General features: G+C 42.9%; 1 protein-coding gene across 1 annotated transcript; it reads left to right on the top strand.

Annotated features, from left to right (window-relative positions):
- Window positions 1–256: 256 nt before the first annotated feature.
- Window positions 257–8,312, top strand: LOC149841453 (linoleate 13S-lipoxygenase 3-1, chloroplastic-like). The gene is made up of 8 exons (XM_090004805.1): window positions 257–762; window positions 1,228–1,508; window positions 2,154–2,391; window positions 2,584–2,916; window positions 3,261–3,346; window positions 5,525–5,934; window positions 6,492–6,758; window positions 7,490–8,312. The coding sequence occupies exons 1-8, from the start codon at window positions 390–392 to the stop codon at window positions 8,244–8,246; spliced, it is 2,745 nt and encodes a 914-aa protein (XP_089860931.1). The 5' UTR covers window positions 257–389; the 3' UTR covers window positions 8,247–8,312.
- The last annotated feature ends 9,547 nt before the right edge of the window (window positions 8,313–17,859 follow it).

The following is a 17,859-nucleotide window of genomic DNA, read 5'->3' as shown; positions in this document are numbered from 1 at the left end:
TCAAACTTGGGGGGAGAAAACGGGTTTATTCTTGTGGGTTTTTTAAATGATCGAAATGCTGTTACTCCACGTGACAAAAGACGGTCCAGCACGTGAGAAGCACCGGACACGTGGAGTCGATTTGGTCAATGAGACTGACGCGGTTCAATGGTCACAGCCGCTCTCCCCCGAGGGAGATTCACGTGTGAATCTCTCTCTCTCTCTCAACAAGATCACGCTGTATAAATACCACCATCATTCAAACAATCCCATAGCTTCTCGTCACCACTCAAACAATTCCATATACCTTCTCACTCTTCCTCTTCTCCTTCTCTATTCTTCAACAGAGTAAGAGAGATTGATTGTATTCCTTCTTTGATAATATTTTAGAAGAGGGAGAGGAATTAACCATGGCTGCCATCATGAAAACTAAGGGTGGTCTAGCCATAGAGAGGCCGTCCTTCTTGGTGGGGACTCCCATGTCTCCAATGGAAAAGAAGAGGGTGTCCTTGGGCCTTGGTCCTGGCTCCTCCATCCCTTTGGTCGAGGGGGATTTCCGTATGAGGAGACATGTGAGGCCAACGATGGCTGTGGTGAGCCATAGGGTGAAGAGGGCCGCACTGGCAGAGAAGGCCGTTAAGTTCAAGGTGAGGGCCATCGTGACCATAAGGAAGAAGAGCAAGGAGGATCTCAAGGAGATCATTGGGAAGCATTTGGACGCCCTCTACGACAACATGGGGAGAAACGTATTGCTCCAGATCGTCAGTACGGACGTTGATCGGAGTATGCATTTCATCGCACCCTCTGCTTTCTGTTCTGCCTCTGTTTGAGTAAAAAAGGGTCACGTCTGGTGCTGTCCCCGGGGGGAGAGTGGCAGACTGAAGATGGTCCTAACTTTCTGCTTTTTACAAAAAAAAATGACCGAACCTAGATTCGAAACCATGATTTCTCACTTGCTGCTTTTTTCCCGATGGTAACCGGAGAAAACCACCTCCAAAGCAAGAGACCTGACTGCGCTGATCAACTCTGCCAGCCTACTGCTTCTCCCGCAGTGTAAAACCAGGATGCACCCCTCCCCCCAACGAGTCGCCATGCTTAGGCAATATGCGAAAAGGGTGACGCCCATGAGAATGAAACCCTGACTACCCGTCTAGTGGCCAATCCCTTGGGGCTGAGCCAGGTGATAATTTGTGCAAGGCTCGATATTGGTTCTAGTTTTTCAAATGTTATAATTGTTATTGGTTACAGATACAAGATCAGCTAAGAGGAGCAACGAGGCCATCATGAAGCAATGCATTAAGAAGTCGAACGTTAACGCAGAGAAATTCGAGTATACGGCCGATTTTGTGGTCGGTTCGGATTTCGGGCAGCCGGGAGCCATCACGGTGTTGAACCAGCACCACAGGGAGTTCTTCTTGGAGAGCATAGTGCTTGAAGGGTTCATTGGTAGCCCAGTATCTTTCATATGCAACTCTTGGGTCCAGTCCACCAGAATTCATCAGGAGAAGCGAATTTTCTTCAACAACAAGGTAAAAAAATTGTACTTAATTTGTTATTGCCTCTTCTTTCACATGTTTCATTATTAATTATGAACGTAAATCCTGAAGTAGAGCACAGAACAAAAAAGGATCTCATCCTTTGATCTTAACCATCCAACTGATGCATTCACATATCCCGTTGAGAATGTGAACCAATCTTAGCGGTTGGTTGGACAGCTAGAATTGAATGTGAGATCTAACCCAATCTATATCTGTTTAGTGATTTTTCTTCATCGGCCCAGTACCGTGAAAAAAGTATTCGGCCCTTATTCCACCTCTTTCATTAAGCTGAAGAATACTAAAAAGGTACTCTGTCCAATCACTGGATCTCCTCTCAATAACCCTTTATTCCATTTCTTCCATCAAGCCAACAACTAGAGTAGTAATTTATCTGGCTCACATCTTACTAGTAGATTTTTACTTCTTTTTTGCCCTTGGATGTAGGCTTGAGCTTCGAACCACATAAATCTCATGTCTTGTCTTATTTCTTATTCTCTTTATCTCGTGGTTTGCATGGTTCTGATTATAGTTTTCCACTACAATTATCATTATAAAAAAATAATTCTAGTAATTCTCTTGTGTGATGCAAAACCCATATTGTGACTCCTAACAATTAAACTTTTATTGTGAAAACAGGCATATCTACCATCAGAGACACCTGAAGGGCTAAAAGAATTAAGGGAGAAGGAGTTGAAGGTACTAAGGGGAGATGGGTCAGGCGTCCGTAAGCTCACAGATAGGATATTTGATTATGATGTCTACAATGATTTGGGCAATCCGGATAAAGGAAGAGATTTTGAAAGGCCAACTCTAGGAGGAGAGGAGATCCCATACCCTAGGAGGTGCAGAACTGGCCGGCCCCCCTTTGATACGGGTCAGTGTCCCCCCTTTCCTTTAAGTCCTTTAATAGTATTTTTGTTTCTTGGAAAAGAAAATGATAGTCATGCTTGCATCTGCTGTTATTTTATTTTTTTTGTTTTTACATTGTGGTTTACGCCAACATAGTATTGATGATTAAACTAAAAACATCATGTAAACCAATCTTTTTCTTCATGATGGGGAACAGATATATCATGTGAGAGCAGGGTGGAGAAGCCGAATCCGATGTACGTGCCACGCGACGAAGCTTTCGAAGAGATGAAGCTGGAAACATTCGCCAAATGGAGGTTCAAGGGGATGCTGCACAGCTTGATTCCTTCTATCAAGGCCTCCATTTCAAACGACAACCAGGATTTCAAGGACTTCCATGAAATCGAATGGCTCTATCGTGAGAGCCTGGTCCTCAAGTTTGGGCTGCACGACGAGATATGGAAGAGGCTTCCCTTGCCCAAGCCTATCAAGAAGATAGAGGAGTCGACTCTGGGACTCTTGAGATACGACACTCCCAGTATTCTCTCAAGTAAGCATTATTTTTGCAAAAAGGATCCTATCCTTTTGACATAGGGTGGGTTCCATCCTATTTCAATCCTAACCGTCCAATTGAAGCATCTAGTCAGCTAGGAACGGTCCACATCCAGGTGAAAATGTGGACCAATCCTGACGGTTGATTGGACAGCTAGGATTAAATGTCGAACAGAACCCGTGGAGAAAACTAGCAATACTTTGCAATTTCTTGCTACTTGCTTTTGTATAGCCCACTGGTAAGTAGTGATATAACTCTAGTATTTAATGCTTTTATAAAAGAAAAACTCTAGTATTTAATGCCCTTCTAAATTAATTAAATGGTGTGTTGAAATATTGCAGAGGATAAATTCGCCTGGTTACGAGATGATGAATTCGCCCGTCAGACGTTAGCTGGCGTCAACCCTGTGAACATTGAAAAGTTGAATGTGAGTCTCTCTCTCTCTCTCTCTCTCTCTCTCTCTATATATATATATATATATATATATATATATATATATATATATATATATATAAAACCACGTCCGGACCACAGGCAAGGTTTGATGAATATGATAATGATATCATGTGCTCATATTAGCAGTGGAGTGGGGCGTCTAATTTGGAAAATGGGATGATTTTATTTTGTCAGTCTATGGATTCATACTTCACTATAAGTGGTCCATGTTATACACATATCCGTGTGTTACTGTTCGTGCCTTCGTGGCCTCGTATATACTTGAATATAATAAATACACAAACAGGTGCACACTAGTTGAAGTCATTCCTCATGCTCAAGATGTCACGGCCATCTCAGTCCAATGTGATTGCACACTTTTTGGTGTGGTGCTGCACTTAGGGGGTGTTGCGTGCTCTCTCCGGAACACACAGTGTGGTGTACGGTTCTTCCATACATCCCACCGAACGTCACGCGGTGCTCAAGGAGACCAAGAACACACTGTAGCTACAGTATAACCTGCCCGCTGCTGCACCTGATCCTCCCTCCTTGTAGAGGGAGCATCAGGTCAAAGCCATCAGGGATGCCTTGGATGTCGTTAACATGGACCATCAAAAGGGTAACAGTCCATTTTAAACCCTTTCATACCATTCATCCAGAACATGAATGGCATCTGAAAAGATGGTGACCCCATCTAAGAGATCGGCATCCTATCCATAACGGCTTGGATGCCGTTGATCTTGAGGTGAAAGACAACGAAGGGACCCAGAGCTTCTTTGATCTGATTGCAGATAGACAAGCTAGCATGATAGACGGAATTGAGATCAGATGCAATATATATGATTGTGGACTTTAACTGTGTAGCTGCACCTGAACTAGGGATGGCAGTGGGGCGGGGCGGGGGACAAGGTTTCCACCCCCGCCCCGCCTCAAAATTTTATCCTCCACCCCCGCCCCGCCTCCGCGGCGAGGATGGATTTTATCCTCCACCCCTGCCTTCATCCCCGTTTCATGTCCTCCACCCCCGCCCCGTCCCCGTCCCCGTCCCCGTTTCCGCCTTCATCCCCGTTTCATGTCCTCCACCACGATCAACGCAGTCTGCGCCCGGTATGCCTCCTCGAAGGCGGAGTTGAACCGCCTGAAAGCCCGCCTCGCTCTTTCGGCATCGATCACCACCGGCATCTCCGCCATGGCCGCCACGACCTCGCTCCACGCCATGCGCTCGTAGTTAGCGACGTACTGCCGAAGCTTCTTGGTGTGCATTCGCACCCAAGCGTCGCCGAGGACAAGTCGGAGATCGGCGACGGCCTTGCGATGGCCAATGGTGGAGGCCTCCCCCTGCGACAGCCAACGGTGGTCGGCGACGGCCCGGCTACAATGATAATGCGGATGGGGAAGGGGAAGAGGCGACGGCCTGGCTCGGCGGCTCCAGGGTTAGGAAATTAGGGAAGGGAGTTAGGGTTAGTAAACAGTAAAAATATAAAGGGTTGGGGGCGGGGATGGGGCGGGGCGGGGCGGGGCCGGGACGGGGATGGGCCGGGGATGGGCAGGGCGGGGCGGGGCGGGGCGGGGGAACGTGCCGGTCCATCCCCGCCTCCACCCCCGGACGGGGATGGATTTTAACCTTCGTCCCCGCCTCCATCCCCGTTTCATACCCTTCATCCCCGGTCCAAACGGGGCGAGGCGGGGCGGGGCCCAGCTTTCCCCCGGTCCACTGCCATCCCTAACCTGAACAGCCACCATCTGCTGTTGGGTGTGCAATCACATTGCACCTGATCCTCGCTGGGGATGGGTTCATTGCTACTTTTTTGGAAGCAGATCAGGTAATGAGCGTTTTTGCTCGTGCTAACATCGTGGCCATCCGATTTGCATTTTAAAAAGCTCAAAAGTCAACAAAGCCACGTGGCATTCATCCAAAATGCAAACAGACGGCCACGATGTCCGCATGAGCAAAAACGCTCATTTTCAGCATGACCTGATCTGCTTCCTTATCGGTCCATCTTCTGGTGGACGTCTCTCTCAAGAATCTAAGGTTGAAAGTGGAGGTCCATCACCTCCGGTAATAAATGACAAGACAAATTGGTTGTTTTGGTATTTTATTTTAAGATAAGCATCTCATGAATAAGGTGCTCTCTCTCTCTCTCTCTCAAGTACTGTGCTGAATTTATAGGTGTTCCCTCCTGTTAGCAAGCTTGACCCAGCAGTATATGGACCTCCTGAATCTGCTATTAGAGAGGAGCACATAATAGGCCAGCTCAATGGGATGACAGTACAACAAGCTCTAGAGGAGAACAAATTGTTCATGCTGGACTACCATGATGTGTACATGCCGTTTCTCGACCGGATCAACTCCCTCCATGGCCGGAAAGCATACGCAACACGCACTCTCTTCTTCCTTACGCCGCTCGGCACGTTGAAGCCGATTGCGATCGAGCTCAGCTTGCCCCCATCACTGCCCGCTTCCCACTCCAAGCGAGTGCTGACCCCAGCAAGTGATGCCACAACTTACTGGCTGTGGCAATTGGCTAAGTCCCATGTTTGCTCCAATGATGCCGGAGTGCACCAACTTGTTAATCATTGGTAAGTCCCTGCTTCTTGCTAGAAATTGGATAACCTGAAGAGAAGGTGTACCAAACATGATCTAATCCTCTGACATCATGTGTCAGAGGATCTATAGAGTGCCTTCACAGCTGCATCGGATGACGTTCATCCATGTGAAGAAACGGCAGCCAGAATACCACAGATAGGTTCTATCTTTGATGAATCCCACAATTTTTTTGAGAGACATTAAAGTTTTAAGGCAGCACAAAAAATGAATCGATGAAACAAAAAGTAAAAACAAAATGTTGTTCTGGCTGCCTATCATCACATGGATGAACGGCTAACATTGCAGCTGACGTTTACCGTCAGAGCTGCATCTGACCTGATGCGCTCTCAAGGATCTATGTTGATCCAAGCTGTCCAACTGAGGCATCGGAACAGTTGGGATTAGTTCATATCCGGGTGACTGTGAATTAATCCTAGTTGTTGGTTGGACGAGTAGGATTGAATGTAGGATTAGTCCCATCATAGGTCAGATGATGTGATCTGTTCTGAAAAAAAAAAAATTGATTATTGTTGACGTCGATTGTTGACAGGCTTCGGACTCATGCATGTGTTGAGCCCTTCGTAATGGCAGCACACAGGCAGCTCAGTGCAATGCATCCCATAATGAAAATGCTGCATCCCCACATGAGGAACACGCTCGAGATCAACGCAATGTCGAGGCAGGTCCTCATCAATGCTGGGGGAGTCATTGAATCATGCTTCACACCAGGACTCTACAGTATGGAGATCAGCGCTGTCTCTTATAACAAAAGTTGGCGGTTTGATCAAGAGGGTTTGCCTGCAGATCTTATAAGAAGGTTTCGCTCTCTCTCTCTCTTCACATATATATGTATAGTCATGACAGCCACTAAAGGGCTCTTTTGCCTGCAATTGGTGCGCGATGGGCGCGTTCGATTTTTGGGGTTCGATCATACTCCCAACCCAACCATGTACGTAGACATAAGAGGCAGGCTCCTGCTCTTGCTATATATATATATATATATATATATATATATATATATATATATATATATATATATATATATATATATATATATATATTCATATTTTATGTTAACATTAGCAGAATTTAATTGATTGAAGAGTCTAAATATCATTAAAAGCAGTGGCATTTTTTAAAATAAATTTGTTTAAAGAAGTCATTTTCACTTTTCTAATTTAAAATTACAAATTTACCGTTTGCCACATTTTGAAAACTATATTTGACTTAAAAGTAATTACATATTTTCAAAACTTACACTATTTTCAGTGTTTTGGTTACTTCAGTAAGTTCAGTGATTGCTAAAAGTTAACATAAAAACGGTTTACATGTATGCGCACAAACACACATGCATACACACATATCTATAAACAAGTGTGAGTGCAGAATTATTAAGTTCATGACCAACACTCTAACCATATTCATTTTGCACATATTTGATGACCCTTATAGCCTAAGACAAGGCAATCATCAGTGTTAGTTTTTGAGGCGATTTAGAGGAGGCCAGAGTCTCACTTTGCTCTTTGCTTCATTGTTCTGGTACTATAGGGGTGTGGCCGTTGAAGATCCATCGCAGCCACATGGGCTCAGGCTTCTCATTGAAGACTACCCCTACGCAGCAGATGGGCTCCTCGTATGGTCAGCCATCGAGAAGTGGGTCAACCACTACGTGTCCTACTACTACCCCGACCCCACCACGGTCCAGTCAGACACCGAGCTCCAATCATGGTATGTCGAGTCCATCCACGTGGGCCACCGTGACAAGCGGCATGAGAAGTGGTGGCCCACATTGAACACACCTGCTGATTTGGCCTCAATCCTCACCACCCTCATCTGGCTCGCCTCGGCCCAGCATGCTGCGCTCAACTTCGGTCAATACCCATACAGTGGCTTTGTTCCAAACCGACCGCCACTGATGAGGCGGCTCGTGCCGAGGGAAGGCTACCCGGACTACCGCAACTTCATCAAATCACCGGAGAAGTACTTCCTGACATCGATCCCAAGTGTGCTCCAAGCAACCAAGTTCATGGCAGTTGTTGACACATTGTCCACACACTCACCAGATGAGGAGTATCTAGGGCAGCGATCGCACCAGTCGACATGGACGGCAGACCTCGGCCTGATTGAGGCCTACTACAAGTTCTCGGCAGAGATCCAAAAAATAGAACAGGTCATCCAGCACCGGAATTCAGACCCAAATCTTAGGAATAGATGCGGAGCCGGGGTGCTTCCATATGAGCTCATGATGCCCAGCTCGGAACCTGGGGTGACCGGGAGGGGGGTCCCTAACAGTGTCTCAATTTGAAGGTGGGGAGAGTTATTTAGAACATTTTGGTGTGGGGTATACAACCATACAAAGTAGTTAACAAAATTCTTGGAGTGTGTAAATCTCCAATTTGTTGTATAATCATGAAATAATAGTTATGTAATTTTGTTGCCTTTCAAAAAAAATAGCCATGTAATTTTGTATTATAACAACAAAACTTCTCAGATATTTCAAGATTTGCAGGAACTAGTCTCTGATTTATTAATGATGATTGAAGAAGGGGTGGTTGGGAGTTGGAGTTTGCTAGGCAGCTATTGTCAGTAAAAGCCTAATTATTTATTAATAAAGTGATACAACTGATGTGGAGCTTTTGAGAAGTCTTATTTTATCATGATCGCTGCTAGAGTGCTAATAAAAAAAAACTATGGAAAATTCATGAGCTAGCTAGATGCTGTCTTGAACGGCTGTCATGCAGAGATTTCCAATTTCTTCTTAATTAATTTAGAATGCGATTAATTTCTGGAGGTTGGTAAGAATGAAGGACCACATAACCCAAGTGGTTCAAGCCTACCAATGAATGAAGCAACTCCAACCTGATCAGGCCTAGGTGGCACTTTGGTTTGGTGCAACAATTGGAGTAGAAAGAATAAACAACCCTGCCATACTTGAAAGTACTGAATAAAACTTTGTTCAAATCTCACATCATCTATTTTTCTTTTATTTTCTTCTTTTGAAAGGCAAGCTGCGGTTAGGCAGCCGCCCACCAGTTATAATTCAAAGTACCACTGGGTTTTGAACCTGCAACTTTCCATTACAAGGAGACGTGCACAGACAGCTCCTATTATCTGCTTTTCTTCCGGTGAGCAATGAAGAACAAGTTAGAGAGTTGATTGATTTCCATTATCAAACTTACTATGAAAGTTCAAGTGAAAACTCTTCTGAAAGCTGGAAAAAAGGATTTTGATGACTACATTAGTTGTCAAATTTCAAATAAATTGTTTGAACATTTTGTCACAGGCCAAAAGGTGCCACATTGACCGAGAAGCAGAGGCTGCCACCCCCCATAAAAAAGGAAAAACCCGGGACCCAGTGTACTGCTGAGGTAGGATCAGATGCAATCAGATTGCACAAATGCAATGCGCTGCTGCACCTGATCACCCTCTATATCTTCTGTTGCACAGCCTGTCAGATGGGCTCAACAGCAGATAGATGGTGATCATGCGCAGTGGCACATTGCATCTATCCAATGTGATTGTACCTAATCCCAACACATGACCACACCTCCATTGACCGTGGACTATTTCGGTGCCTTCAGTCTAAAAACTTAAGGCACGCTGGGGTTAGGTGGACCCCTACCAGAACAACAGCCGCCCCCATGTGGCAGATGGATTCGATCCTGGGCCTTTAGCATGACATAGAACCCTGCTTACCACATGGGATACCACCCCGGTGGTCTCTTTCGGGAATAGGGATTAGGTGCAATCACATTGCACAAACCTGATCACCCTTCTTCAATTCATCTGTTGTTGGGCCCCACTCTCCGAAAATTACAACAGCAGGTCAAGGGTGATCAGGTGCAGGGAAACACTTCATTTGTGTAATGTGATTGTACCTTATTAGGCCTCCTCCTGCCCACTGGAATACTTTCCCGTTGGCTTCAATCTTTAAGAAAAGCGTGCACACCTCAGTATCTAATTCACTACATCCTCTAAACAGATCACTTTAAGCGAGGCATGGTTAGGTGATCGGCTCTAGTGTTTTACAAAGGACTTGGGGGCACACAAAACACAGAAAAGCACAATTGTTTGTGTAAAAACACAAACACAAAATCACTATGCCGGCTGCAACAGTGTTTTGTAAAGAACTCAGGCCCGATCACTGGATCTGATCCTGGTTTGCAGATCCTTTTTAAGAGAAAATTGTATATATAAACTGCCCATCCCGTCTCTGTTTCACAACAAGAGAGAGAGAGACCTGTAAACAGTTTGGATTCCGACCGGATCTGAATCGAACTTAATCATATCTTGCTTAATCAGGTAGGAATTCAGAGTCAGCCCTTAAAAGGTAAATTGAATCTGGATCCAATTAACTAATCGGGCATATTTGTCCTGTATATGGGGTGAGATTATCCACTAAATTTGGATTTAGTTTGGATTCAAATGCAAAACTGCATACCGAATCCGAACCTGATCATTCATGGGGATTCTACTTTCTTAATGAGAACTGACTAATCGAATTGGGATACGGTCAGATATCCAACTTGAATCAGAACCGTTTACATCCCTGGATAGAGGGCTTGATAATTTATGCTTCGATGATAATTCATGGAATCAAATAGAAAATAATTCTCATAGCTGGATATGCTTCTGTGCTGATAGTTGGTAACGTGAGATAACTTAAAATTTTAATTGGCTAAGAAAAAAAAAATTAATAGCTGGATATTCGTCTAAATTACTTCCACAGTCAGAGAGATAAAGACAGCCATGTGATTCCTGGATCCTGTGATTGTAAATCAGTCAACGTACTTTCTCAAAGTTTTTTTATTTTTTATTTTTTTTGACATTTCAAAGGAAAAACCTCCCCACCCCCAATCACTACCGCACATTGGCTGGCCTCCAGTTGATAAAACCAATGTTATCAGCATTGTATCGGCAGAATTTCGATAAGTTACCGGCCTCGGTCGGCTATTTTTTAATAAATGTAAAAATACCAAAAATAATTTGTACTGATTCTAACCGTCTAAATGGTTCCGCTGGATGGATAGGATCAACTTTGGATGAAACTCATCCTATGTCAAAATGTCAAATGACGGGATCCGTGTTCCTCACTGCCTCAGCACCTGAACATGTCACCTTAATTAAAATTCTTTTTTTTCTTTTTTTGATTGAAATGAAATTACGTTAAAATTGTCACCCATAAATTCATCGCAAACATGAGGATTTTATCGCAGCAACAGTTACAAGGTACACAACACCGAGGTCAAAGAAAAACACATTTTTATTACATATTGATAAATAAAAGTACCGATAATTACAAAAAGCAAAAAAGAAAAAAAAAACGAAAAATAAGAAAAGAAAATCAAAGAAAAAGAAAAAAAAAACACTAAGACAGGGTGAGAGCAACTTTTTTTTTTCATCGTTTATTACATGGACAAATCATACCTAGGAGGTGCTGATCTAAGACTGCCATACCTAGGGTCGCTTCTAAAAGAGCCCTCCGGGTAAGCCATGCAAACTCAGGGAGGGGGGCAGGAGAGACTTCCCTATCCACGAGCCTGAGACCATGTGGGCAACCTCTTGGGGTCTGACAAGGGTTGAAGGGCTTATTACTATCTGATGAAAGCATAGATCCGCAACGGCCGCGAAGAGGCAGCCTGTATTTGCACCGGGGACAAAGAGGCCGCCTGTCCGTCGGATGTTGGGATGGACGGCTTGGAGAGCGGCATCATGGGTAAGGCATCCATGAGGGTCCGGGACTGGACAGCGTCCATGGCCGCGCCGGTCTCCATGAGTTCGTCGAGGAGGCGGAGGTAGAGAGCCTTGAGCTTCTTCAGCAAGTGGGAGGCCCTGGAGCGGAGCCAACCGAGCCGGATCTGCCTGAAGGCCCGGACCAATAAGCCGCCTCTCCGGCGACCACCGAGCCGCACGGTCTGGACCTTCCTCCTCCTCGGCCGGACCCTCCACGTTGCCACCCCGGCCGAGAACTGGCGCCTCCCGTAGAACAGAGCCGGCGGTACCGATCCGTACATCTCCGGTGGCCTGCGACTGCGCGTCACGTGCTGCTCGTCGTCCGAACCTACCATCTTCCTCCTCCGCTTATCACAAATGTGTGTGTGTGTGTGTGAGAGAGAGAGAGAGAGAGAAAGATGACCCGAGATCCAGCTTAAAAGCCTAACAGGAGGCCATGTGGGCCTTCATTGCAGGGAAGCAGCGGGATGCCCTTATCCTTTTCACTTGGATCAGAGTCAGACTAGGATTTGGTCAGGTGACGGACTTGGGTGCCTCTTGAACAACCTCAAGAGGGATGTCAAACAGGTCGGGTTTACCTGCACTTAACCCGTACCAAAACTTATAGGGTAAATAATAAGACCGGATTAAGACCCAGGTCTGGACCTGAAAGTCCCATTAATACTAGAGCCGGGTATAGTTTGTAACCTGGGCCCGAATCTATTTCTGATCAAGACCCATAAATTTTCAATGTAAAAATAATAAAAAATTATTATTTGACCGGGTAAGGCCCTGGATAGGTTTATGTAATTTTTATCGGGGGTTCGGGTGTTGTTTCTTTTATGGTGGGTTCGATTAGACCTGAGTCTGGACCCGATACCATATCCGAAAATCAGAGATTCCACTTAAAACCGAACCAAACCCGACCCGTTGACACCCCTAAACCTCACCCCTCACAAATCACCTGATTTGTCCTCGACTTTAAAGGCAAGCTAGCCTACCTGTTAGGCAACAATACCATTGTATTTTGAACCTGCAACGTCCCAACACAAGGTGACGTGCACTAGCAACTCCGAGCCCCCTTTGGTAAGATCCGTCCTCGACTTGGGTACCTCACATCTAACAAGTCTGGCACTCGAGACAGTCTCGGCGAGGAAAATGTCGTGATAAAATGAAAATTTTTGTTTTTGTTTTTTGATAAAATGTTGGCAGCAATCAGTATACACATTACACAAAGACACGAGAAATTGTAAAGAAAATATAAAATTAAAAATATCAAAGAGGGATTCGTTACAAAAGCATGTTGTTTTCTAAATAAGTGACATTTTGAAAATACCGTTTTTTTTCTTTTTTTAAAGGCAAGCAGGGGTTAGGAAGACCCCTACCAGATATCTCTTAAGCCCCATGTGGCAGAGGGATTCGAACCTGGGCCTTTAGCTTGGCACAGGAGCCCGCTTACCACATGGGATACCACCTCGGTGGTAAATATCGCCTTTTTCTCATAAATGCATTGGGCTACGGAAATTTCACGATAAAATTGAGATATTTCCTAAATGACTAACTAATTCTGATCAACCATATAAATTAGAAATATGTAAACTTTCATGTGAAGCATGAATTTTGTTCTTTTTTTTTATATCAATGTATGGATGTGATCATTGTTGTCAGTATCAGTCTGAATCAGCCTTATCCGCAGAAAATCGATACAATAATAACCTGAATCAGTTATTTTTTAATAAATATAAAAAAGACTTAATTTTTTATTTTAATGATTTTAACACGTGTCATGCTCTCATTAACACGAAATGTTTTTAATTATTTTTTAGCTGATTCAAAATAATTCACTTGAGAATCGGTATCGATCGATTCACCTGAGTCATTGGCCAAACGATTCAGGGCCGATACCGATACTGACAACATAAGCAAGATATTTTTTAGCTTGCAAATCAAATGGCACAGAATTTTCTTGAATTTTCAGGTATCCGAAAGTCATATTTTTTGTTGAAAGAACACGATCCAACAGTCGCTTTCGAAGGAACAAAGTTGAACTCATCTACGAGGCCAAATTTACTGACAAAAAAAAAATCAGAAATGCCCAATTCACACGATCACCATTTCTGATTCATATAATTTTAGTTTTCCTTTCCTCAATGTCGCCGATATTGTAATATTTATCAGAATTGGAATGACCATTATTTCGGCTTGGTTTGGATATTTGATAGAACTTGAATTCATTTAGTTGGATCCAGTAAAGGCCATCATACTTGATTGATAATTTGAATTGGGTTGGGTTTTGGAGATCACATTTGGATCTTGATGCATATAAGAGTCGCATCCGATTTTCTTCAATAGGCAAAAAAGACCATATTTTCTAATTGCTTTTCATGTCCGAATTTGGATCGGAATTCAAAATGTCACATTCAGATTCAGATTCAGTAATGCTTGCATCAGAGCCGAATGCAGTGAGACCCACTAGCTGTCGCATGCCAAACAAGTAGGGGTGGTAAACGAGTCAAAGGAACCGAACAGAGGGTGCTCAAGCTTAGCTCGTTTCTTGGGTTGAGCCGAGCTCGAGCTCATGAAAACCCCGAGTTAAACGAGCCTAATACGAGCAAACTCATTTACAAAAAAAGTATATATATATTTTTAAAATTGAAAACAATAGAATTTAGACCCTAAACTTACTAAACCAAACTCAAACTAACTCACTCACAAAATAAATAATTATTTCAAACTGGTAAGCAATAGGATTTGAACTCTGAACTCATTGCTGTTTGGCCAAACATCTCAACCATCTTTATTTTTATAATATAAAATATATTTATTATTAATAAACGAGCAACTATATTTATTATTAATAAACGAGCCGAGCCCAGATGAACATGGGTTGTTCATGCTCGAACTTTTCGAGCCTATTTAACGAGTTCGATCAAGCTCTTCATGAGACGAACATGAGGGAAGCAGTTAGATCGGGTCATGCTGAACATGAGCTTTTGGATCATGCCAACATCGAGGCTGTCTGTTTGCATTTTGGATGAATGCCACATAGCATATAAATGTTCCGTTGACTTTTTAACTTTTCAAAATGCAAAACTGACGGCCACGATGTTGGCATGAGCATAAAAGCTCATGTTCAGCATCACCTGATCTGCTTCCGAAAATGAGTGGCTCATCTCGTTGTCGTTTCCCAGCGCTACAAACAAGATAGTGTCATATCTTAGCGTTTTACAATAACCTTGTAAAATTCCGTTTTACCTGATCTGCTCTCGTTGGTTGAGCCCGCTTTAACAAAAATACAGGATAAGTTGGGATTCCAGGTGCTCCATGATGTAATATCCCAAAATATCCTGGTTTGCTGCAAGAGTGTGTGCATTGAACAGGTTTTTGGATGAATTCTAATAATCAGGAGATGGAAGAAAGGAAACAATATGTCCCTGTTGGACTGGATACAAGTACGTCGAATTATAAATCCAAATTTCAACAGCTTCCAAATATTTTAGAATGATCACCAAATTGATCCGAGAAATTTATTTATTTAGAGGCATCTTCCAACCATATTAGCTTCCAGTGGATTTAGGGATGACAGTGGACCCTGGCAGGGGCGGGGGACAAGGTCTCCACCCCCTCCCGTCTCAAAATTCTGCCCTCCATCCTCACAAGAGTTTTGATTTTAACCTCCATCCGGGCCTCCATCCCCGGTCCAAACGGGGCAAGGCAGGGTGGAGCCCCATTTTCCCACGGCCCATTGCCATCCCTAAAGAAGGATTGGGGACAGGGCGAGACAGAGCAAGGTAAGGTGGGGCCCCGTTTTCCATCGGTCCATTGCCATCCCTAAAGAAGGATTGGGGACGGGACGGGAGGGGCAGGACAGAGCAAGGCGGGGACGGGGTGGGGCGGGGGAAAGCATAAGTCTATCCCCACATGAGTTTTGATTTTAACCTCCATTTTCGGTCTAAACGGGACAAGGCGGGGCGGGGCCCTGTTCACCAAGTCCACAGACATCCCAAAGTGGATTAGGCCAATGTCTACAGCTAACTATGAGTTCAAATATTTAAAGAATGTACAAGATTTTAATGATGCCAAATGGATCCAGCATCTCTCTATTGATCCAAGATTAAGATTCCGGATCCACTATACATTTATATTATTTGTCTAGTTGAATGGAACTAGCTAGGATATCCTATATATGCCCTACAAATCAATATCCTTGTTTATCCTATTTATTTGGATAAATGAGGCGCATCTCGAGTCCCGCCGGCCGGAGGATGAGGGCTGCAGTTGCTTTATGACGGTTGGGGTGCGCAAGGCTGGGTGGTCGTGTCCTCAACCCAGAGTTTTACCATGCAGGGAGGTGGGGTTTTCGGTCAGGGGTTTTCTTTCGTCGTCAAAGAAAAAAAAAAGGTGCATGCCAATTCTCAACACATTGTGTCGTGTGGGATATAAATGGATCAGATATGGTCATGATTTGATCTGATGTCTTGGACTTGGAATCCCCTTTGTAGATCTAAATCCAATTAGGTCACGAATTCATGTCATTATTTGATCCAATTTCACACGTAAGGTAACCTAACGGGATATTTAGTTTGCACATTTTTTCGTCCAACTGATATTTCTGATAGTTTTTTTAATTGATCCTGTTTAGATAAAATCATTGTAAATTCGACAGATCCATCGTATATCACAATTTAATTTTGATATTTTTTTACAAGCTTTTGTTTGTCTTACTCTTTCATGTTTCAATTCACACTCTATAGTGCCGCTATAGGGGCTCGTTCCATAGAGTTGGTGATAGACTCAACGAGCTGCAGGGACTCTCTTCCAGTGGATTAATGTGTAGGTGCTTGTTTAGCGACCTAATTCCAAAACCAAAAAATTGCAATATGAAAATGGACCTCTGGTCCCTTCAACCATTTGCATGCATATTCCCTTGTTCGGGATATAAAAGTGTTTGTTCCCCGATATTCCTCCGGCATACAAGGCATAAGTCATGACATCTTGACATACGTTAAATATTAATTATTCTACTTTAATACTTTTCGTCCCCAACCCTTATCTGAATGACAAGTGCTGACAAGTGAGCTCATCTAGGTGTTACGTTTAATATATATATATATATATATATATATATATATATATATATATATATATATATATATATATATATATATATATATATATATATATATATATGTGTGTGTGAGAGAGAGAGAGAGAGAAAAAGGGGAACCGTCCAGTCAAACAAATGTACAAACCGTCCAAACTACTTTTTAAAATCGATTTTAAAAGTATTTTTGACAAACATGATTGCACACAAGCAATCTGCATGGTAAAAAAATCTAATAACTAGCTCTTGTAACCAATTTTTTTTATGAAAAATGATTGTACTGTATGACAGATTTGATATGTTTTTTCAAATGCTTCACAAATTTTAAAATTTGCCCGATGTTCAATTTTTGGAGGTTTTCAATCTTTTAAGACCTTTTTACCCGGATCAATTGATTTTTGCACGTTATATTGCAACGCTTTACTGATCTTGTTAAATCTCACTAAAAAATAAAATCGGCATGATATTTCAGCAAAAATCATGAATTTTGCACAATATATGATGTGAAAATTGCTACTTTACATCTCGCCAAAGTAGATTTGCACAATGAAAGCGAGCATCTTTTCCACCACACAACCCATGCAAAATTTTTCCTCGCTTCTTTCGCAACCCTCATGCAAAATTATGAATTAAGCAACACTTCTTGTGAAAATCTCTTTCTTGCAAATTTTGTCAAGAGTTTTGCATTGGTGATTGCAAAAGTTTATTGTAGATGCAAAATTCATAACTTTCTCATGTTGTCGAATTTAAGAAATGTGAGATTCTGTTTTAGTGTGCGGATTTATCTGTATATATAGGTGTTTGTTTTCATTTTTTTTGTTTGTATGCAAAAATAGTGGTAACCCTTTTTTCTCTAGAATCCTAATTGTTTTTTCTGTACTCATACAACGATCCCTATAAAAGTTTTTTTGCTTCATTTCAACGTTCGTCGACTTTCTCAGTTAGTTTTTTTGTTCAATTCTAGCAATTACCATTGTTTATAGCAGTTAATACCCTCGCAGTGTTTTTGTTTGGTTGTTATTATAAATGTTTCTTTGTTGTGGATGTTTTATTTATGTACATCGGATATACCGTTTAAGGTATACCATGTTTAGGATTTTTT

Source organism: Nuphar pumila, chromosome 4 (assembly GCF_984573655.1).
Source record: "Nuphar pumila chromosome 4, dmNupPumi1.hap1.1, whole genome shotgun sequence".
Lineage (NCBI taxonomy): Eukaryota > Viridiplantae > Streptophyta > Magnoliopsida > Nymphaeales > Nymphaeaceae > Nuphar > Nuphar pumila.
Note: the sequence above shows the minus strand (reverse complement) of the source record. Positions and strands in the feature narration are given on the sequence as shown.

Bases quoted from the DNA above. Each gene is read 5' to 3' on its own strand.
- LOC149841453 (XM_090004805.1), top strand. From the start codon at position 390: ATGGCTGCCATCATGAAAACTAAGGGTGGTCTAGCCATAGAGAGGCCG. The intron at 763-1,227 runs GTATGCATTTCA...TATTGGTTACAG, and splicing joins CAGTACGGACGTTGATCGGA to ATACAAGATCAGCTAAGAGG. The intron at 2,392-2,583 runs GTCAGTGTCCCC...GATGGGGAACAG, and splicing joins CCGGCCCCCCTTTGATACGG to ATATATCATGTGAGAGCAGG.